At 40.0% G+C, this 24,163-nt stretch overlaps 1 protein-coding gene across 2 annotated transcripts in view; it reads right to left on the bottom strand.

The window, feature by feature from the left end:
• CERS6 (ceramide synthase 6) overlaps positions 1–24,163 on the bottom strand; it is a 257,579-nt gene that overhangs the window by 9,008 nt on the left and 224,408 nt on the right. Inside the window, exons 9-10 of one of the 2 annotated variants that reach the window (XM_008138608.3) lie at positions 848–1,004; positions 258–281 (exon numbers count right to left, since the gene is read on the bottom strand). In XM_008138608.3, coding sequence (XP_008136830.1) covers positions 258–281; positions 848–1,004 — 181 coding nt within the window. The remainder of the gene's footprint in view (positions 1–257; positions 282–847; positions 1,005–24,163) is intronic. The other variant, XM_008138609.3, reaches the window with a different exon arrangement.

Below are 24,163 nucleotides of genomic sequence, written 5' to 3'. Positions count from 1 at the left end.
AAAAAAATTCTTTTCCTTCTCTGTGGGATCATGCAAAGTTTAGCAGAATGCAAGCTCATTCACAAGGGCATTAACCGAGCCGTTCCCAGTGTCCCTTCGCAGCTGGTGGGAGCCATACTCAGTTAGAGCCTCCAGCCAGTGCCAACAGACTAGATGGAACAATATGCATGGAAACAAAAGCATCTGAGTGCCCCTCCAACAGGCAGGCTAATGTGGCACCCAGGACAAGGACAGAGAGGGACTCGTGAGAAACTTACATGTAAAGGGTTCCACTTCCCAGCCTTCCAGGGTGGCAGAAGAGAACAAACAACGATAAATAAGAAAATGTCATAGAGAACATTCTAGAAAAGTCACTGCTCTACATAGAGGGGTTGAGGCTCAAGAAGCTTCATTCAAATCAGCCTCATGAGTCCATTTTTTAACCAAAGAGATTCAACTAAGTTTCATTGGAAAAGGCATAAATCGGCATATTGCATCAAGCAACTTTCTCAGAAAAATAAAGAAGTTATTCAATTTCTGTTCAGCATAAGTACAACCAGAAAAGGGCCAGGGAGAAAGAGAGAGGGAAAGAAAGAGTACAACAAATAATATTATCATTAAATTTAAAATTATAAATGCAAAACACTGAGAATCATCTTCAGTACAGCAATGCTACAACTCAAAAAATGAACTAAACAGAAGACAATAAATAAAAATTTAGTTTGTGTTTCTAGGAGGTTATGCTAAATTTTGAAAAAAAAATCAGTTTTGAGGACATTTGAAATAATAAATAATGTTCTCACTGATTCAGAGCAACCAAGAAATGTAATTATCTGGAACATATTAGAAAATGGTGAATTTTACTTACCTTGCCTCTTGAAATAGCTTTGCAAGCTATTTTTACGATCAAGTAAGACCAGAAGCAGTTCAAGCCTTGTATCAGCAACAGCAGTAGGTTAAAAACCCACCAGGAAGGATAAGGTCCAACAATCTCCCAACTTTCAAATAGCGTGGAATTTAACACCCTAAGGAAAAGGAGAAAGGTATCATTGAACACAACTTTTCACTTTGCCTTCAAAGAAATTCTAATACCGGCACAGAAGCAGCAAGTCAACAATATCCACTAACCACTCCCTGCCTGCAAAGCTGACCAGGTATTTCAAAGAGTCTTCACCTGAACTATTCCCCTGGTGGCAAACATTCACTTTGATTCCAGTATGAATGGTGTGCTTATGCTCCCCCTTTTACTTTTGTCATAATTTCTTCCATGAATTTCCGTTAAGTTTTTAGTTGTAATTCTACCTTTGCTTGCTAAAAGGCTTTTGAAGTTGCTTTTGGTCTTCAAATAAGTGAGGAATACTACTCAATAACATTGCTGCAATAAAAAAGAGTAAATTAATTCCCAAAACATAAGCTATGTTTAAATCGCATGCATAGTACAGTGGGAGCTAGAATATACTGAAGAACTAAATCCTGTCCTCAAGTGGTTTATAGTCTAGTAGGGAAGCCAACATCACCATTATTATTTAACATTATTCTGGGTTCTTAATTTTGCCAGCTTTCCTGTGGAAAAGAATTTACAATTGAAATATATCATTTTTGAAGTGATGTCCTGAGATGAGTATTGGAAGGATTTTAAAAGATTATTGGAATATAATGAATGTACTTAGTTTTAAAAGCATGTACTCAAGGTAGGCAAAATGGGGCAGCCACCTGGGCAGGTGCATGAGAGCTGGTTTCAGGGTTTGGCTCTCATCCCTGTTGTGTCTGCTCCTAAGACTTTCGAAGTTGACTCCTGCCTTCTGGACTCAGAGAAGAACATAACCACCGAATTTTGGTATCCCTCTTACCTCCTTACTTTCCTCCTTCGTTAACTGTAGGGCTGGTTTGGCAATCTAAAAGTGTTGATACTACTCATCTAAGTGTATTCCCCTCCCTGCCATTGCAGTGCTTTGCTGGGACCTTACAGGAGAGGTTAGGGGGACCACACTTAGTGGCTAAGGGGGAGGGATTGAAAAAATCTTGAATATAAGACACGAACCACTCATACAAGAACAGAAGGTAGATATACAGAGAATTTTCATAAAAGAAAGAGTATAATGAGTGCTTTAAGAGAGGTTAAGAAAAGTACTTTATGAATCCACAAAATAAAAAGCCTCACTTATTGCAGTTGGGATAACATGTAAAGAAAAAAGAATGAATAATAGGCATAAATAGGTTCCCTGTCCCCAGTTTCAGCAACCTGCCTGTATAGGCCAGAATAAGAGGAACAGAGTGTATCTCTAAATAACCCCGCCACACCAGTTGTCTCTCAAGAACAATAAACATAGATATTAAAATCCTAAAATAACAGTATGGAATTGACTTTGACAATTCATTGAAAGTTTATTACCCTATGCTATAGTAGTATTCATTTTGGTAGAGGGGGATCAACATTAGGAAATCTACTAATATAATGCATCATATATCCATAGACCAAATTGGTAGAGACCTAATCATTTCAATAGCAGTGAAAGACATATGGTAATGTTCAATTCTACATTATTGATATTTGAAACTTAGGATTCAAAGGACTTATTTAATATGACTTTTAAGCAACTCAAATCAGCAGATGTCATCATATTTAAGAAACATCAATTTTTTTTTGCCTTCATAATCAGGAACAAACCACAAATAGCCAACATCACCATTATTATTTAACATTATTCTGGAAGTTCTGGCCAGTGAGTATGGTAGAAAGTCAAAGACTTCATTTCAAATATGTAGATGTTAAATCTTTGTAACTATTTTAAAAACAGCAAACAATAAAAATTTCCAATATCAGGAAATGGTAAAAAATTAGTTTTCATTCTTACTACAGAAATTATGAAAGCATGTTAAGAGTTTCTAATTAAAGAGACAAATACATATCATCAAGTCTATGAAATACACATGCACATATACACGCAAAAGAGGGAATAATACTTCCCTGAAAGGAATTAATCAAAACCATTATAGACTTCCTTTGATGAATTAGAGATTATGTATATTTTCCTTTTTACATTCTTCTATTTTCCAAATGCATGCCAAATAATTAGAAAAAAATACAAGTTATTTATAAAAGGTAATGTCAGGATAATGCCTATATTCTTGCCTTGTTTATTATAACAGTAATTGTACTTCAGAACTACCTCTGCTTCTTGACATACTATTCATTTGGACATCAGAGAGAAATTAGTTTAATTTGAACAGAAAGAGGTCCTGTTGAAATAGCAACAATGTCTTCGTTATGCTATTCATTATGGATCAGCCTTTGCTGGATTATAGCTTGAGCACCTTCCTCACCATAATGATCTGCTTGACTTAATTGGAACAGGGTGTCATGCAGTCACTAGTGACACGGCACCACATTAATTTCTGCAATGCTGCATCAGAATGCATGGGCTTTGCCATGACAATCTGTGGTGCCTCTGAGATGCAGCTCAAAAGTAATGGGATTTCTTTGAAAATTGAGTTGGCTGCCTGCAGAGACACTTGGGAAAATTTAATCAGTGCACTGATGGATATATCTCTTAGTGAGAAGCTTGGGGAGAAAAACAATGTATTAGGAATTGAGACTTGGAAAGAGAGATCATTATGTCACCTGGACTCTGAAATGAACCCAGGAAATAGGGTCTTTTTTTTAGAGCCATATTATGGATATAGCTGTACCTTTTTGTGGTGTTTTTTTTTTTTTTTTGGCAAAATATTAAAATGGTGATTATAGAATTTTGTCCTTTCTCAGAGGTTATGGTTAGGAGTATGTACCTTGCCCTAACCAGTTTGGCTCAGTGGATAGAGCGTCGGCCTGTGGACTGAAGGGTCCCAGGTTCGATTCCGTTCAAGGGCATGTACCTTGGTTGCGGGCACATCCCCAGTAAGGGGTGTGCAGGAGGCAGCTGATTGATGATTCTCTCTCATCAATGTTTCTAACTCTCTATCCCTATTCCTTCCTCTCTGTAAAAAATCAATAAAATATATATATTAAAAAAAAGGAGTATGTACCTTAATGATGCCATTGCAAAACAGAGTTCTGAATAGTGGTTATTCTGAGGGGGGGCTTTGGGGAGGAGCAATGAGGGAGGCTATGGGATGCTGGAAATATCCTAGAGCTTGATCTGGGTGGTGATTACATGGAGATACAAATATAATATTTAAAAAGGTAAAAATGTAGCAGGCTGTACACTGAAGATTTGTTCACTACACTGTATATGTGAATTAAGCCTCAATAAAATAAAATGGAATCAAGCGCTCTGTGGGCCAAACACTGCCAGTGTGCAGTTTCTGGTTTGCATAATTACTCTATCAGGGTCCTTCCCCCAATACTCTGTGATCAACATGGCTCCTAAGAAAACAGACCCACCAAATAATAGTTAGCTTATAGCATCAACCCTCCTACAGCTGCTCAAATAAAGTGGTGGAGACCTGAGAGGTACAGACTCCAGAAAGGACCATTTTCCTTTTCCTGAATGCTGGGCTCACTTAACCACTAGATGGCACACCACCCATGTACAAGGAGTGTTCCACTAGGTCTGTTCTGCCTTCTGCCACAGTGGGTCCCAGCAGGGAAATCACTTGATCTTCAGGTTACACCTTGCCTTCTAAGAATCCTAACAATGGAATGAAAGGCTCTAGTCCACACATCTTTCTTCCTGCAGGATTCTGGAAAGAAATGGATGCCTGCAGGGCAAAGCTGAGCTCTGTGCAGTTCATTGGTGACCTGCAGATGCTGTGGTTACCACCCCCAAGGGCTGAGCCTTGATGGGTTATGTTAATGGACGTTTAATGAATCATAAGAATTTAAGCTGATTATGCCCTATAGTTATTTTCTTTCATGCTTCCATTTTATGGATGCTTCCTCTTAAAGTTGATGATCACAGAATTATTATGCAGGCTATACAAGGCAGGGGGAGGGAGAAATGCAAACATTCACGCAGAAAAGTTTACAATATTTTTTAAAGCAAAAAACCCCACAGTCTCATTTTAAGATGATATGTAAGGCCTTACTCATTCACATTCTAAGCATCCATGTGACATCTGCTTTCCCCGTAAGCCTCAGGGCTCAGGAAGTCTCATACTATCATACAGCTCAGTGCAAAAAGCTCTTCAAAGGCATCTGATTCGGAAAGCTACAACCAGTGCTTAATTTCTTCATCCTTAACATGACTGTCCACTCAAAGTTCAACCTGATTTTCTTTACTATGTAAAGTTAGATGAACAGTCTCACTTTCAGTAGATGTTTATGATAAGACCACGGCCCACAGCAAACACAAACTTTGCCTGTGCCCCTTCTCCCCTCTACCGCCACCGAAGACCTCACTCTGAGCCTTGGGTTGTGTATTTCTGGAATAATCTGTATAAAAACCATAGCAATAATGCGATTCACATCAAGTATCCAAAGAGAGTCAAGAGTTAGGGTCAGATTCCACTCTGAGGAGCACCGTGTAACACCAGGGAGGGTCCCTTAAAAAGAAAAATTTGCTTTGTGGTCAAATTAGGATGTTCTTTACCTCAGAGCTTTTGAATGGTCTTTGCTTTTCAAACATTTGTCCTAAGGAACTAATAAGGAAGTTATAAAAAGATTTAGCCACAGGATATTCATATGGATATTATTTATAATAGCAAATCATTGTAAACATCCTAAATAATGTCCAAAAATAGGGCACTGATAAATAAACAGCCTTTTTCATAAGATGGTTAATGCTGTAGTCCCTATAATTATGTTATAGATAACTATTTAATAAAGTGAGAAAATGCTTACAGTATAATGTTAAATGAGAAAAGCAAAGCTATAAAACAATATGTACAGCCCAGCCGGTGTGGCTCAGTGGTTGAGCATTGACCTATGAACCAGGAGGTCACCATTCAATTCCTGGTCAGGGCACATGCCCAGATTGCAGACTGGATCACCAGTAGGAACATGCGAGAGGCAGCCAATCAATGATCTCTCTCATCACTGATGTTTCTATCTCTCTCCCCCTCTCCCTTCCTCTCTGAAATCAATAAAAATATTTAAAAAACAACAACAACAAAAAAACAATATGTACAGAATGATCTCATTTTGGTAAAGAAAAAGATGTAACTTTGAGCATATGAAATGTTAGAAACAAAGACAAACTATGAACAGAGGTAATCTCAGAACTATGGGATTGGGATAACTTTTTTCTTCTTCGTTTTCCCATGTTCTATAAAATTTCTATAATATTTATCTCTAATATGTATAGGATCACATAAATACATATTAGTTTATGTTTGAATTTGAGAAGAACACCTGAGAATGATACATAGGCAAGAACCAAGAAAAGCCAAGAAAGGTCTTCACTGGGTCAAAGAGGACAGCCGATTTTCACTGAGCCAAACAGCTTTCCCAAAAGCCACCTCCCCTGAGTCTCAGAGCCACAGAGGGGCAGGGTGGCTTGGCCAGATGTGGTTCTCCTCAAAGTCCCAGCTTCCTGCTCAATGTGGAGGCAGCAACTGGCTACACTTGTCTGGGGTCACAGCAGCTGCTGCCCTCTGCCCCGAGGGGAGTGGGAGATGGTGTGGCTTCCTGGGCATTTTGAGGAGGGAGTGCTCAGGGAAATGGGGGCCCACCCGTGGTAGTGACGTCCCTGCCCGGCTCACACTGCTCACTCCAAAAACAGATGCTCTGATTCCATTTGAACACAGGAAGCCACTCTTTCTGGGTGTGGGGATTCGGAGAGGACAGAGGGTGCCACTTAAACACACATGAGAAGCACACTTGACCGCTCTTGTCCCTGGAATGCCGGTTTGTTGGCATGTTTGGAACTGCTTTTGTCTGAGTTCCCAATATTTTGTGCTTAATAACTGGCCTAAGAACTGTAAAACTGGCCTGGCTTCTGCACTCTCCTTCTGTTATTTTCTTATTTCGTGATCTTGTGAAAGAAATGTATTTTGCAGGATACAAGACAGCTTGTGCAAACTATGATACAATCCCTACAATCTTGTCTTGAAGGGCAGGGGAAATAAACAAGAGAATGGAGAGAGGGAAAGAGAGATGGGAGGAAATGAAGGGAAGAATGGAAGGATGGGAAGAGGGCAGATGGAGAGGAGGAGGAAAGAGATAGGGGACCCTCTTCCCTAAGGCACTGTGCATGTGTGTATCTTAAATCAAGGCCAGGCCCTGCACAAACTCAGTGTGGCATTTAATACCACCCATTTCTGGGATTAAATGTTACACTAATGAAAAGAAAGCCCCTAGACACACCCTAGCTGGTTTGGCTCAGTGGATAGAGCATCGGCCTGGGGACTGAAAGATCCTGAGTTCAATTCTGGTCAAGGGCACATGCCTGGGTTACGGGCTCGGTCCCCAGTTTGGGGTGGGGGGTGGGGGTGAGGGGAGGGACGTGCAGGAGGCAGCCTATCAACGATTCTCTTTCATCATTGATGTTTCTATCTCCCTCTCCCTTCTTCTCTGAAATCAATAAAAATATGTGTGTGTGTGTGTGTGTGTTTTTTAAAGCCCCTAGACAAATAGCTGTGCCTAGGAACTTAGGAGAAGGAAGCCCCTGTGCCAAGCTCAGGGCCTGAACCTTGAAAGCTTTCTCCAGCTCTAGCTGCCTGGCTGGGAATCTGCCTGGTGGGATCCATTTGCTGGCAGACTCAGGGCAGGTGCATCTTCAAACAATTCTCTGAGGAAGAAAGGCATATGAACACCTTGTCGTGAGAGAGGGCAGGCAGTCATGCGGCACCGGCTGCTCGGGGAAGGCATGTGGATTCAGGAGCTGGGGGACAATGACTTCTTTTGCAGAAATCCCCATTGCAAACCCGTCAAAGTACTGGCTCACGCTCAGGATGGCAGTTTTATTTGGCAAAACTCATCTTCAAATAGTCAAAATCAGTCTACAGAGTGTCCTGGGGGTTTTATCAAAAAAGCAAAAAAAAAAAAAAAAAAAGTCCAGCTGGCATGGCTCAGTGGTTGAGTGTTGACAAATGAACCAGGAGGTCACAGGCTCGATTCCCAGTCAGGGCACATGCCTGGGTTGTGGGCTCTATCCCCAGTGGGGGTGTGCAGGAGGCAGTCAGTCAATGATTCTCTCTCATCATTGATATTTCTGTCTCTCCTTCTCCCTTCCTCTCTCTGAAATCAATAAAAATATATTTAAAGAAATAAAAAGCAAAAAAATAATTTAACTAACAGGACAAGATGTTCTTTATGCTTCTGCTAGTTGTAGTGTATTCAACTGTGCTTATCCATTTGACCTCCATTACTTCTCTCCAATAGTCCCTGATCATGAATAGGATGTTTACAGTCAACCAGCTGAATATAAGACTTCTACTCTTACTGACAGAAACAGCAGTAGCCAAGGCCATACCTTACATTAAAGAGGAAATTTCGTGCACACCATTCAAGACCTGAGTGTACAGGGTCCAGGGTCTTATCAGGAGGTTTAAGTGGTGTTCAGGGAGCATCGATGCAGCTGTCACTCAAACAGCATAGATGCTGGGGAAAGCACTTCCTCAAGGGAAAAGTGGATAAAGGATATGAAAAGACATTTCCCAGAAGAAATGCAGATGGCTTATGAAAACATGGATAAAATGTCCCACTGTGCTTATAATCCACTAAATACAAAATTAGAAAAACAACTTGATATGTGTGCTCAAGTTTTTGGGGCTCAAGTGTCATGACGTCCGCAGCCTCCTTTGAGGTGACTTGGCAAACGTGTGTGGGAATGGACATTGCAGGTGCTGGCCACTGGTGAATGCAGGGGAGGAGGTTGTGAGTGTTCAGTGCATTTTTTCAAATTTTCTATGAGTCTGCACATGTTCAAATTAACAAATTAAAAGAGAACATTTAAACTATCAAATCATCAATTGTACATTAAAAAGACGATAAAATGCTATTGTAAAAGACAGAGTGAACTGGGCCAGTGTGGTTCAGTGGTTGTGTGTCGACCCATGAACCAAGAGGTCACAGGATCGATTCCTGGTCAGGACACGTGCCTGGGCTGCAGGCTCGATCCCCAGTAGGGGGCGTGCAGGAGGCAGACGACTGATGTTTCTCTCTCATCAATGTTTCTATCACTCTCTTTTCCTCTCTCTCTAAAATCAATAACAACATATTTATTTAAAAAAAATAAAGTGAAAGCAACACTCATATGTGGCTGGTCAGAGTGTAAATTGGTGAGTTCTTTATAGAAAATTTGGCCAAATGTGTCAAGAATATTTAAAAGTGATTCTTAATTCCTCATAAATTTACTTTTGAAGTTATCTACCTTAGTCTTTAAAGAAATGACTTGTAAAAAAAATGTAAGTTCAAGAATGTTCATGCTCTACTGTTTCTAATCGCAAATACCTCCAAATGGTTCAAAAAGCCTGTCTGTATGGTAGAATGCTGTTCACACATTAAAATCATGTCTTATAGCTAAATGACATGGGAAAATCCTCAATTTAACAAAAAGTGAAGAAAATCAGATTAAAAATTGAGCTCTAATTTTCAAATGTACAAACATTTTATCCACAACAGATAAAATGTAATGAAAAGAAAATATTCCACAGTGTTAACACTGGTTATTCCTGATTCCAGAGATCAAAGTACTTATATGCATATATACATAACCCATGGGTACAGACAGTAGTGCAGTGAAAGCCTAGAGAGTGGGCGGGAGTGAGGTCGAAGGGGGTCAATGGGGAAAAAAGTGAGACATACTTTCAACAAGATACATTTTTAAAAAATATTTTCTGTACTAGTTTCCAAATGCACTATTCTTATAATTAGAAAAAAACACAAAATAGCCGAAACCAGTTTGGCTCAGTGGATAGAGCATCGGCCTGCGGACTCAAGGGTCCCAGGTTCGGTTCCGGTCAAGGGCATGTACCTTGGTTGCGGGCACATCCCGGGTAGGGGGTGTGCAGGAGGCAGCTGATCGATGTTTCTCTCTCATCGATGTTTCTGACTCTCTATCCCTCTCTCTTCCTCTCTGTAAATCAATAAAATATATTAAAAAAAAAGAAAAAAGAAAAAACACAAAATATGTTTCAAGGGTGATTTAATAAGAAAAACTTTTACCCTTTCAAGTTAGTTCAAAACACCTATTTGTGTTCCCCTTTAGGGGGAAGAGGCGAAGCGGAAGGTCGAGGCCAGGGCTGAACACCGTCAGGAATGCCGTGGTGGACACATGGAGTAGAACTCAGATCTGAGCCGCAGCTATTGGTTTTAGGGTTTGCATTCCTATGTGCAAGTATCCTTAGCGTGGCACTCGAATGGTATTAAATAAACAGGTCTAAGAGGAAAAACTCAGGAGGCCAAAAGGGCCTCTCAGATTATTCTGCCCAAATCTTCCTCAGGCTGAGGTCCCACGTGGACCGTGATGGTAGAGATGGGCCTCTGTTTGTGGTCTGGTCCCAGGGCTCCCGATGTTAGGATGAAGAGTCTGGGGTGAAGCATATACTAGTAGCAGTTGCTCCATAAACACCGCTTTGTGGGGGTGGGCAAATATTTTTGGCTAACTTACAAACATGCATATGATTTTTTGAGTTTGTATACACTATATATAGTGTGTCCATTAAAATTATTAAAAATGAGCTTTTAATGGAAATGGTGTTTTTCACTGTAAAATGAATTCCCCTTAATGTGTAGAATTCAGAGAACTCATTTCTCCACTTCCCACCTTGTGCCATGTGCTTCAATGAGCCTGTTCTGTAGGACAGTTCCCAGCCTGGCTGCTCATTGGAATTCCCTCCAGAGACTATAATTTAAATGGTCTGGGGTACAGCCTCGGTGGTGAAATCTTTAAAAGGTCCTGGACAATTTCAACGTGCAGACAAGTTTGGGATCTGCTTCTGTAGGCTTTTTTTCTTCTTTTGTTCTCTATTTCCTTCCTTTCTTTTTAAAAAACTACAGATAATTCTGAATAACTTTTTTAAAAAAATTGATTTCAGAAAGGAATGGAGAGGGAGAGAGAGATAGAAACATCAATGATGAGAGAGATGCCTCCTGCACACCCCACACTGGGGCTCAAGCCTGCAACCTGGGCATGTGCCCTGACCAGGAATTGAACCGTGACCTCCTGGTTCACAGGGGGACACTCAACCACTGAATCACGCTGGCTTGGCTCTGAGTAACTTTTTGATCCATTCTTTCTCTCAGTAGACATGATGGTTAGAGTCATTTATGATGGTGTGTGCCTGAATGACATTTACCAGTCTATGCATTTAATGTTTTAAATTCTGTCACCCTCCCTTTTCCCCAATTTTTTCTTGAGCATCAGAATTCCTAATTTTTGAGGTTTCAAACTGCCCCAACTCAGAGATTCTTGAGGACCCTGCTCTTCCCAGCTCTTTTTCACCCTCCTTTGAGCCACTCAAAGCTTATGTTTAACCTCCCAGAATTCTGCAGAAATCATCCTTTGAAGAGGGAGTCTGAAACATGAGTTTGTAAACACATTCAGACAATAAGCAAAGCCCAAGGCAGAGGAGGGAGAGTGTCCACAGCACCAGAGTAAGAAGCCCAAAGCCTCAAAGGACAATGGTGCCCTTATCCTTGCCCAGATGTAATTCATATAAAAAATGATTCCTAACCAGGTAACAATGTGAACATATCCATCCTTTGTGGCATGGGGAATCAAGTCAATTTTTGTTAAAATATAAAAATATATCTATAATACTAAAAGCATAATATGCTAATTAGACCAGGCGTCTTTCTGGACGTCCTTCCAGACAAAGCCGTGGTGGCGGGGACCGAGCCCCTTGCATGTATTTCATGCATCGAGCCTCTAGTATTTTTAAAATGTTATGGCCAACTTCGCTTCTGTCCTGAGCACAGACTTAGTCGCCACCCATTAGGTCCAGCATGGAGCGTCAGCTAGTGTTTTCAATTCATCACCCTCGCTATGATGACTTGGGCCACTTAACATCCACGTTTGCTGAAGAGAGAGCCAGGTTTGTTGTAGAATTCTACCTGAGAAAAATACTCCCCTTCATATTTGATCAATACCATCAAGTTTCCTAAGATATATCGCTGGGCTTATTATGTCATATTCAGGGAGGTCATATTCAGGGAGATTGGCATGTTGACCTTTGCAAAGCAACTCTTACAAGGCCCCAGCTAGTAATGCACCATCCCTTCACCTTACATGGAGGCGCCGCTCCCTCAGGAAGGCAAATGCAAACATGGACACTGAGCTGCCATCTTCATTAGTCTGCTTCTCGAACTGTAGTGGGGGAGGGGTAGATTGGCCCTAAGTATTTTGAAGCCCTGGGCAAATTATCCCTTCCTCACCTAAGATACTGATTCAAGTGAAAAATCAGTCCACCTGGAAAGGCAACCAAAGTCCAGAATGAGCAACTATCCCCAGGAGATGGGTGTTGAGGGCAGCAGGGAGCCATTCTACTGCTATGTAGTAGAGTAGTTGAAAGGTTTCAGAGATAATCATAACCGTTAGAGTCACTCTCCTTCTTTAAACCTTCTAATCATCACCCACTGAAATTAGAATGAAATCCCAAACACCTCTCAAGGCCCACAGAAGTCCCTAAATTTGGACCTCTCCAACGTTAATTCCTACCTTCTACCACTTGTTCATCACACTTTTTTTTTTAATATATATTTTTTATTGATTTTTCACAGAGAGGAAGGGAGAGGGATAGACAGCTAGAAACATCGATGAGAGAGAGACATCGAGCTGCCTCCTGCACACCCCCCACTGGGGGATGTGCCCACAACCAATGTACATGCCCTTGATGGGAATTGAACCTGGGACCTTCCAGTCCGCAGACCGACGCTCTATCCACTGAGCCAAACCGGTTTCGGCCATCACACTTCTTTCTTTTTCTTTTTAAAATATATTTTTATTGATTTCAGAGAGGAAGGGAGAGGGAGAGATAGAAATATCAATGAGAGAGAATCATTGATTGCCTGCCCCCTGCACGCCCCCTACTGGGAATTGAGCCCACAACCTGGACACGTGCCCTTGACCGGGAATTAAACTGTGACCTCCTGGTTCATAGATGAATGCTCAACCACCGAGACACAAGGGCTGGGCTCAAGCTTCTTTCTGTTCCAGGAATAGACCAACACTGTTCCCACCTCAGGGTGATGGCACTAGCAGTTTCCTATGCCTGTCCTCTTCCTATGACTTGTCCTTTAATGTGTGTCTATTTCATTGTAGATACTTTTCCATGATCTTATTGCCTCCCACTGTAAAGCATAAGCTCTAAGAGTAAATGACTGGGTGCATTTGACCTGCTTTGGATCTGTACAGGCACTATGAACTCTATAGCACTAGTATACTGGGTACTGATAAGATAACAGGGGCTACTGATCAATCCCATTCCAAGAATACTGATGGTAGACATGGCCCTCACTTCAGTAGCCAGAATATCCCTCCTAGACACACTGATTTACAAGTACAGACAGACAGGGCTGCTCCTCACATTCGCCTTGCAGTTATTTATACACATAGGCATAATTTGTCAGTGCACTGTGCCACAATAATTGCTTTTGGCCTGCTTACTGCCAGGACTTCAGTTTCAGCAAAAGCATTAGACACGCAACAGAAAAAAGAATGAGAACATAGGCCCCTGCAAATAAAGTTATTAGAATGGTAGGCATAAAGGGGATGAAACCTCATATGGAGGCTAACACAAAGTGACTTTGGGAGCCGTTTCAAGTGAACTCCATCTCAGGCAGAACTGAAGTAAATTGCAATACCAACAAAATGGTAACACTATGCATTTTTATCATTATCCACCAGGAGTTGTTTTTCCTCTGCAAAGTAAGACAAATGGCAGTCAAGTCAAAGCTCAGATTTTTCTCTCTAAAGCTCTGATTGAAGTCGGGCCCTTGTTAACTGTGGAGCTGCTGAGAATGCGTTCATCCTTTGAAATAGGTATATGCTGAAATTGGTGTTTTCATAAGCCAACTGTACAACTTTGGGATTTCTATGTTATTGGCATGCCCCTGGCACCAAGGAGCGAAGGCTTACAATACTATTTTTGCTGCTCCTGAGTGCGGCACGGGCACATTTATGGACTTAGAATGTAAGGACACACCTTTAAAGTGTGCCTACCTGAGCTAAGGGCTGTGGTCCTTTATTTCTATGTGAACTTATTTCATCAATTTGGTTTTCCAGCTAAGTTTGTCTTATTTTGTTTTAAATACTCCTACATACATACATAATACATATATGTGTATATATAAAATATATATGTATATATAATTATCTCTATATATAAAAGCCAAGCAACTAAACAGAATGACTGGTCAACCAGTCGCTATGACGTGCACTGACCACCAGGGGGCAGACGCTCAACACAGGAGCTGCCCCCTGGTGGTCAGTGCACTCCCACAGTGGGAGTGCTGCTTGGCTGACCGGGATGAGCAGCACTCCCACAGCGGGCAATCTCCGCGGGCCACATCCCCCCCAGTGCACGAATCTGTGCACCGGGCCTCTAGTATATATATCTATCTATCTATCTATCTATCTATCTATCTATCTATCTATCTATAATTGCTTGCTTGGCACCTCCAAAGCCAAATTCACATTCCCTCCCACCCCCGCAAACCTATTCTTATTTCAAATAACACCACTACCACCACTACAGCCATTCCCATTATTAAGCATTATAACTCCATACATGTACTATCGTTTCCATCCCCAAATTTTGCAGAAGAGGTTAGAGTGAGCAGGTAATTCACCCAGATTCATACAGACAGAATGATAGAGCCAGGATCTGAACACATACAAGGTTATCCAGAACCCATTCCCTTAACTACCATCTCCTTCCTCAGTTAATAGCCTTAGTCCCCATTGAGTTACTTAAAATTGTGGTGTCAGCCTTTATACCTCCATCAACTTTACCCATCCCCTTTCTAACCAATTTCCTAAATACTTCTGGAATACATTTACTTCTGTCTACCACAGCTACTACAACTGTACTCTAAACTACTTACGCAGTTACTGTATTAGGTTTCTAATCAGTCTCCTAGTTAGACCTTGTTTCAAGGTATCATAAACAAAAAGACCATGAGAGCAATGAAATCATGTAGCAGTATTTGGTCAGGAAGTGATCGTCCAAATAGTCCACAAGATGTGTATTTTTAAAAATCAGACTGTCACTGTGAACAATTTCAAAACACATTCTCAATTCCCAGGGGGATCCTTGAGCTCCCAGTGTCCACACTAACCCAAACTCATTCTCAAGATGACAGATTCCAAGTCATTCCTCGGGGAATTATTCTCTGACCCTCAGAATAGATTGGATTCTCACAGCAGCCAATACATCTTCATAATACTCACCATTGTAACTGGGAGAGTGATGTCTGCCTCTCTAATTGAAAGGGCAGGGACTGAAATGTTTGCCTTTTCATTAATGGTCTCATTACCTCCTAGAATGTTCAATTACTTGCAGGATAAATGGAATTTTTCCATAATTACAATGGCTTTAACATTTTCTGATTCTGAAAGTAACATGTATCATGTATAAATTTCAGACTATTTAGAAAAAGTTAAAGTAAATTCCTTTCAATTTTTTCTTCATATTGTTCTTGATCCATATTTCTTTTCATCTGTAGAGAACCAACTTTTTGTGAAGTGCTGTTTAAACAACAATGTGTATGTAACTGAAAATCCATGGGATTTTTCCCTACATCAGACACCAAATATGCTTAAATTCTGGAAAAGGACACAACACTGATCTTTCCCCCACTCTTTTCTGCCATATTGGACTTTTCAAAATCAGATCCTAATTTTTTTGAAACACGTTTTTATTGACTTTAAAGAGAGAAGAAGGGAGAGGCAGAGAAACATTGATTGGCTGCCTCCTGCACGCCCCCCGCCCCTCCCGCCCCTTACTGGGGATTGAGCCTGCAACTCAGGCATATGCCCTGACCAGGAAGCTAACAGATGAGCTCTTGGAACACGGGACAATGCTCAACCAACTGAGTCACACCAGCTGGGCTCAGATCCTAATTTGACCCAGAGAGTTTAAGGCATATCCCTCTAAATGTTGGCTCTTTCAAACTCATCTTCTCTCCTACATTCCTTCCCATCCTCTACATACCTTGCTAGACAATAGAACAGTTGCATTACATATTATAAAACTGAGGATTCAACTATTTGTGCTTAGCAAAAATTAAATTAAAAAGCACAAAATAATGAGAATAAAAGAAAAATAAGTTAAATAATGTGGAAGAATCCAATAGCCATTTTCTTAACTCATTTGAGTTAGGGGACATGTATCTTTTCTACCCTTGGACATTCTTACCTTAAGCTTTTACCTTATTTGCCTTTCATAGTGAGACCATCTTATTGCACATGGTCAATTTAGGGATATATATACTCAGTTTTTACATACGATCCAACCTTGCAACCAATCTTCTGAGTAAATTCTATTCCATTTCATATTGTGTTTTTCCCTCTTTGCTTTTGCTCATGGTGTTACCTTGGCATTGCTTGCCCTTCCTCCTATTTATTATGTATTAATTCTTCAAGGCCCAGCTCAAATATCACTTCCTCAGTGAAACTATCTTTATGTTCTTGATCATAATCAATCAAAACTTCTACTGCACCCCTACTATAAAACTGTACTTCTATTGGCTACTTCTGGTTGCCCTCTGTGGGTAGACTAGTTATCCAATGTCAGAGGTGGATTGCAAGCTTCTTGGAGAAGAGGAATCATATGCATTTTTGTATCCCTGCTGATCAGCCCTGAGCCTGAGTAAGTCTTTCATAATTTATACTTGGTTTAAAAACAGAACCTCATGAAATTTTCTTTCATCCATAGCATATTAAAACATCTGTGATACAAATACTAAGTTATGATATTGTTCTATGCTTACATCAAAGTCTATCCCTCACTTGGTTATTCGCTTAATATATTCAAGTTCTTATCTAAGTAACAATAGTGAATCTTAAGCTAGAGTTTAAAATGTTTTGAAGTTCTAAACTTCCATAGTCTTAGCAGAGCACACCTATCACAATGTTAAAATCTCAATTATATAAAGAAGGATAATTTAGATGCATCACCAGCAACAAAAGTATCTATTTTCTGTTTGGTTCCTGATAAACTGCTGCTGTTTATTGTTTAATAATCACCACCATCTGTCACGTAAATTTTTCATACCATCTGTCACTACTGCATGGCAGAGCAAAATTGTTGGTCAGATATATTGAGCTCTGTGCAAATAACTGTTAGCAGAAAGCAATGTTTTGACTTTCATACACAACTTTGTCACAGAAAGAATCCTAAGTCAAACAACTCGTAATAAGTCTCTCATTCTGTACATATAAAATATAGCTAAATTTCATAATTTGGTTTTTAACTTCTATTATTGAAGAATTTAGGTATGTACATGAAGGGAAAGAAAATAGTATAATGATCCCACCACCTTAATACACAGTCATCAGCAGCTTCAACAGTGATCAACTCATGGTCAATGCATTTTCTTCTATATTTCCCTCCTCTTCCTACCTTGAATTATCTTGAAACGGATCCCTGAGACCATATTATTTAATCTATAAATACTTCAAAGTACTTTTAAAAAACCTAACCACAATGCCATTATCACACCCATTGAGGCCATTTTAATCCTGCTGCTGAAATGAATCTTACTGAATATTTCCCTGTAAATAGATCAAAAGCCCTTTATAAATGGTACACAGGCTGTCAATTTTACAAGGCTACCTCTAGGACAAAGAAAAACAGCTTATTCCCTGCATGCTGCTTAATATTGAATTCAATTTTTGGGACAGGGATGCATATGATATTCCTTTACACACGTATAAGGTAAAGAACAGAGTCATTGGCATCCACACTATCATATCAAGCTTGGCAGCCATTCTTCTTTTTCAGCTTTGCCTAAGGTAAAACCCAGATAATTCATGCTGAACCTCAACTGTACATCTGAACAGTTGGTTTTAGACACTGCAACAGTTCATTTTATAATCTCACATCCCCCCCTAATAAATTTCCTATGAATATTGGCTTTAATGAATCTTAAAGATAGCATTTCTTAAAAAAACAAAACAAAAACTAAATGCCATGTTTTTCAAAAGGTCACTGCAGAATATTTTTCTTTACACAATAGAGAAAAAGGACATTTATGAGATGCAGTGTCATTCTGTTAACCCAATATTGAATTTTCTATTGTTGGTACTCAGTCTCTCCTGGGAGCCTCTTAATTGAACCGGTCTTGAAAGGTTTTCATTGTGTTTTTCCGCCGACCCTTTTATGGATTACAGACACATTCATAGTGAATACAGCTCTAATGGAAGATGTTGGCATCCCATTACTCAGTCTGGTCTCTGTCACAATTGCTCTTGCCTCTTAGGAGGCTGGCATGCTATCAGGTCAAGAAGAGGTCAATGTACAAAGACACAGGAAGCATCGCTCTTCACAGGGAACAGAAAAACAGGGGTAGAAAGAGATGGTACAGCCAACCACCAACTAATAACCTTCACATGAATTCTAAACTAATTTCTAGATCTTCATTCCCTAAATAATTTTGAGAACCACTTGTTTAGAACTATGGTTCTCAACTGGGGCCGATTTTACCCTCAGGATACATTTGGCAATATCTGAAGACATTTTTGGTTTTTATAACTAGTGTGTATATGCATTACTGACATCTAGTGGATAGAGGCCAAGGATGCTGCTAAACACCCCATAATAGACAGGACAGTTCCACCACAAATAATTATCTGCCCAAATGTTAATAGTACTAAAGTGTAAAAACTCTACTTCAGAGTTATGTTTATGAATAACACGAATACCCCTGATTGAACTAACACCCACAAGTGAATGTCTTAAAATGGTTCTGATGAAGGTTTTAATATCTACACCCAGATTTATTTTCAGAAAGCAATAGGAAAAAAAATAAAGGACCTCATAGAATTTTAACATATATCCACCTCTCCAGTTTTAAAAAGTTCCTAAGGTGCTCCATGTGTCTTCTTTCATAGCAAACACCTCCATGCTTACAAAGAACGTTTTCTCATCTCCGCTCGTGTTGCCACCTATGTGGGTCTTAGTAGGAGACAGGTCTGTGATCCCGGTCTGTATTCCAAATAGTCCCGAGCACCATGTTGAGCATATTGTAGGGGTAAAATACTGTGTTCTATGGTATACTGGGTGGTAGGCTAAATTTATTTAACCTTCCTATATCTTCCTTCCCTTCCCTTCCCTTCCCTTCCCTTCCCTTCCCTTCCCTTCCCTTCCCTTCCCTTCCCTTCCCTTCCCTTCCCTCCCCTTCCCTCCCCTCCCCTTCCCTTCCCTTCTGAGTGATGTCAGCCTAGAAAACTTATTTCTAAGTGCTACTGGTCTCACTGGCATTCTGTATTCTGCACTCAGAAACCATTTTGGTTCAAGGATCACACTCGTAGATGCCTGGATGAAGCAGTCTGATTAAAAGTGTTTTCACAGTCCATCTAAATGGAAGAAACAGATTAGGGATGTCACCCCCATCCCTGACACACCTCTGAACAAATCATTCTTGTAGAAACTTTTAGGAAGCAGAAATGACTTGTGGGTATAATAATTTATAGGCCAAATCTATCATAACCTCAATTGAATTAGTTATTGACTTTATATACATTTTGGAGAGGTGGTGGAGAGGGAATAGGGAAGTTTGCTATAAGCATTAGCTGACCTTTAGTTGTATTAACACTGATAACTGTGAATGAGCCAGGCACAGAGTTAAATAGTCCTATATTGACTAAATAATCAACATGCTGTAATGTTCAACTGAGGAGGGGTGAGACATTAAGATCATTCTTTCTACCTAAAGAACACATTCTCAGTAGAGAACTGGTGGCTTTGAACACAGTTAAAAGTGTTTATATGCTTTGATTTGTGGTTCACTGATTTTTTATTTTTTAACTCATAGGCCTAATTTTTAGTTTTTTAAAGGTTGTTCCACTTTATGCTTAAGGAGATGAATTCTCCAGCATCATCTGCCAGGACACTGATTATATATAAGTGGGAGATGTTTTTTTTTTTATCAACAATAAATGTCTTGCACTGTGAAAATAGCAGCTTGACTCCCACATTCATTTAGCAGCAGGAGGCATGAAATGGATTGGCCCTTTTGAATTATTCTTGAAATGTGTTGCAGATGCATATAGATACATCACTAAATATAAACCTAATTGCTTCTTTCTTTTGTTTTTGTCTCACTGCTAAGCAACTTTTAAAAGCAAACTATTTATACAGGATGAGTTCTTTATCATCACTATTCTTCAGAATAAAATTAAGTTGAAAGCAAAGCAATGTATGTTCCCAAAATACAATCTTGTGAACCCTGTTGGCTACTGAAATTTGTAACTCACAGACTGCCAAATGCTGCCATTTTGAAGAGTATGAGTCTTTGTTTCTGAAGAATTTGTTCATTCAAATGGTTCAGTATTAGCTTCCTATTTATAGTGGCATGTGTTATACCAAGGAGGTGTGCTGCTCAGGATTCCCTTCAAGAAAGAACTCACCATTCAGCTATGAGGATTCAGTTAGCTGGTAGGCTCTAGAGGCAGTGCCTTCAGAACGTTGCCACAGTGTTTGAGATGAGGCTGGGCAGCTCTCAGCCATGACTGAACACGCCAGAATAATAGGGGCTGCCTATTTCTGCCCAACCCAGGACTCCTCTAATGAGCAATCATTGCTCTGGAGTTCTCTGTTAGGCTGGCCAAGTTGGTCCAAAGCTCCGCCTGCCCCACTCCAGCTTCTTTCCCTTCCCCTTTGAACAGCGAAACCACCTAATAAATCTCTGACACTCCTAACTCCATCTCTAATAGCATGTGCTTCTCAGGGCACCCGAGTGATACAATCATTTAGATGCGGCTATCAAAATGGGAAGAGCAACATATTCTACGCCACACTTTGAGCCAATGGCCAGTGAGCTGCAAACACTTCCTGGGAACTCTGACCATCAGTACTAACAACTCAGTTCATACATTGTGTTATGACTGTCCAAATTGGTATAGCTTCTCAGAATGAGCAGTACCAACATCCTCTTGGTATCTCTTGGGTCCCAAACCGGTAACCATCACCATCTCCTGGGACCCTTAGGGTTAATAAAGTACACAGCTAGTGAGAATCTCAGAAGAGAATTAAGCTTTATTCTCTGTCAGTCAATGTAGAAATTGGTTAGAAAAACTGTTCACCTGAATAGCGGGATGGGCTGCCTTGAGAGATATTAACTGCTACTTCTCCATGAGATTTTAGGTATTAAGCTGATGAAAGGAAAAGCACTAATATGAAAGTGAATCAATGAAACTCACTAATTTAAACCAATTGGTTATTTCCCAATTATATTTTTCAGCTATTCTGCCTCCCTGAACAGGCAAAGCATGCATCTTTTGCATCTGGTAGAAGTATTTCCCACTCCAAGCATTCTCTGCCTGCTGAGGAAAGAACAGAATCTATTACACCCCTTCCAGTAGGAGAAGAACGAAAGGACCCTTGTCACCTTCTGTGATAAAGAACGTGAAAAAACAAGGTAAACTCAGAAAGAAAAAGAAAAACCATGAAGAAAATATAAAACTTCTAAATACTGGATTCCTACCCGCGCTGATTTGGCTCAATGGATAGAGTGTCGGCCTGTGGACTGAAGGGCCCGGAGCTCGATTCTGGTCAAAGGCACATACCTTGGTTGCAGGTTCCTCCCATGTAATCCAATTTAGGTTATAATTTTAATTATGTTATAATTCTTATAACAAACTTAAATGAATCAAGTGTTGATTGAGCGTGTTATATAACTGCCTTCAAAATTGAGTGGTATAGTTCATGGCTTTTTAAAGGAAGATGCAAGAATATTTGAGGGCTTCCACATTTTCCTAAAGGTCCCTCACAATTCTTTGAAATTCACAGATTTCTTTTTTGAAGTCCTTATATGTCACCATCCTTGTTGATTGTCCATTCCTCAGTTATTAAGTGATCTGTCAACTCCTCCTTTGGCAATGGCCTTGATATGTTTTAAGCAGAGTTCCAACATCACTTTCATTGACCTCATAAAATCTTGTATATCGTGCATCATGTACAATTTCACTTTGTAACTGACTTGTGTTGCTTTGACATTCATCTTTCATCTCACTAGACTGGTGAGAAAGGCACCAATGGCATCAGAAGAATATTTGAGAGAGTATTAATCTTTAAGTGGTTTACTCATTAACATGTGCTTTCTTGGAATGATGAACTTTTCTTCCTTCTATAATCCCCTAATTTCTGGAAGCCAGTTAGTGAAATCCCAGGTAGCCAGAACCTTTGGTACTTAACTTCAAATTGGTCCTTGATGCTACTATACATTCTTTAAGACCTAATACATTAAACTAGAAAATTTTTACCAATAAGGAATGAAGCCATCCCAAAGTCAGTGGCAGAGCCAAGGGTAAGGCCACAGGGAGCCTAGTTCATGGCTTTATTCTTTGGGCTACACTGCCTTAGTGAGTCCCTATACAGAATGAATTACAGCAGAGAACACTAGTAAAGAAAACAGAAGATATATTTATATTCTTGACCATAAGAAATCTGACTGTGGCCCTCGGCCAGGCACCTAACTTTTCTGGGTTTCCTTTTTCTCTAAAGTTTTATACAATAGTTATGGTTATTAGTTTGGGGCCCCAAGGATACCAGGAGAATTTTGCTACTACCCATTCAGAGAGCAGATATGTCAATTTGAGCAGTCACAACACAATACATAAACTGAATCACTGCTATTAAATGGTCAAGGTCCATAGGAAGTAACTGCAGTTCAATGACCATTGGCTCAAAGTGAGGTCCTGTCATAGCTCTGTTCTCACCCAAATCTAATGCAATTCGCACATCTTGTCAGGTATGACCGTGGGTTTCTTGTGAAGAAAACTATAGACTATCAGATAGATCTAACTTTCTATCACGTGCATACCCCTTCCATTCTAGTCTTTCATTCTCTTTTTCTTTGCCTCATGCTTCAGAAAGATAAGTTTCCTACTTTCAGACGGCTGTCCTTCCACCTGGCTGTTAATCCTCTGGGATCCTGCTTGCTCAGTTTTTTCCTGTTTTTGTTGTTGTTGATTTTCATCATCACCAGTATCATCAATCTCTTCCTTTACACAAACGCGAGGAATCATGGGTGCCTGAGAAGTCATCTAACTGGAACCAACACTGGATACTTGTCTTTCTCCTTCACATCTCTGAAAAGCAGGACTCAATTCTCCAATTCACTAACCTACAAGTACTCTTCCTCCTCTGTTTCTAGAAAAAGCACCGATGTCCAGTATCCTGTAAAAGTCTTCAACCAATACTGTAATCAATCTAATGATCATCTCATTTCTTTCCTTCTATGCACTACAAACTTCTTAAACAAGTCCTCTCTGTCCACTATCTTTTCTTGCCCACCATTCACTTGTCTCCACCCTCCATCCCCCACTCAGAAATTCCTTGAAGGGATACTCTACCAAAATTTCTTATTGGAAGGTCACCTGCCTACCCATTTGTAATTGTAAAATCATAGAATCAAACAATTTCAGAGCTGGGAGATATCTTTGATATTTATTTCCACTCTCTCATTTTACAGATGAAGAAGGGCACACAGACAATTTCACATGATCAGTGGTCTCATTTGTCCTGATCTCCCTTGCAGCATTGGATATTGTAGACTTTCTTCTTTTTCTGATCAGTGGTTAAAATAGATAAACTATTGTCAGTGATTTTTTCCCTTCATAGGTTCAAATGGGAGGCTCAAGAAACTTTCCTGAGGATAAACTACGTTAGTCATGAGACATGGTGACTATCATATGTGTTTGTTTCCATTCAGATTCTTGGAATGAATCATCCCAACCTACCCCATCACCATGATTCCATTTACTTTTAAGCTCTTTTCATGATCATCAAAGGCCTTTGTTATTGCTGGAAGTCAATATAAATGTACTTAGTCTTCTTCCTGTGCTGGAGCTGAACTGTTTATACCTTAGAAAAAAATAACTTTGTATATTGCTATTCAACTATTAGATAGCCACTTGGTTAAATGACAACACAAGTAACCAACATACCTTACTGTCAAACATTTCTTTTCCTTCTCCAAAGGGACAGCACATCATTTTACCAGAAAAACTAACCTCTCTTCCCTCTTTCCTTAGGAGACAACAGTCTGGATCTGTTTGGAAATCTACTGGCTACTTTTCAAGATGCTCAAGACACTGTATCCGGGGAGCAAATCCTGAGCATTGAGAGAAATTATGGT

Source organism: Eptesicus fuscus, chromosome 11 (assembly GCF_027574615.1).
Source record: "Eptesicus fuscus isolate TK198812 chromosome 11, DD_ASM_mEF_20220401, whole genome shotgun sequence".
Taxonomy (NCBI): domain Eukaryota; kingdom Metazoa; phylum Chordata; class Mammalia; order Chiroptera; family Vespertilionidae; genus Eptesicus; species Eptesicus fuscus.
The sequence above is the reverse complement of the archived record's forward strand: the minus strand, read 5'-3'. Positions and strand labels throughout refer to the sequence as shown.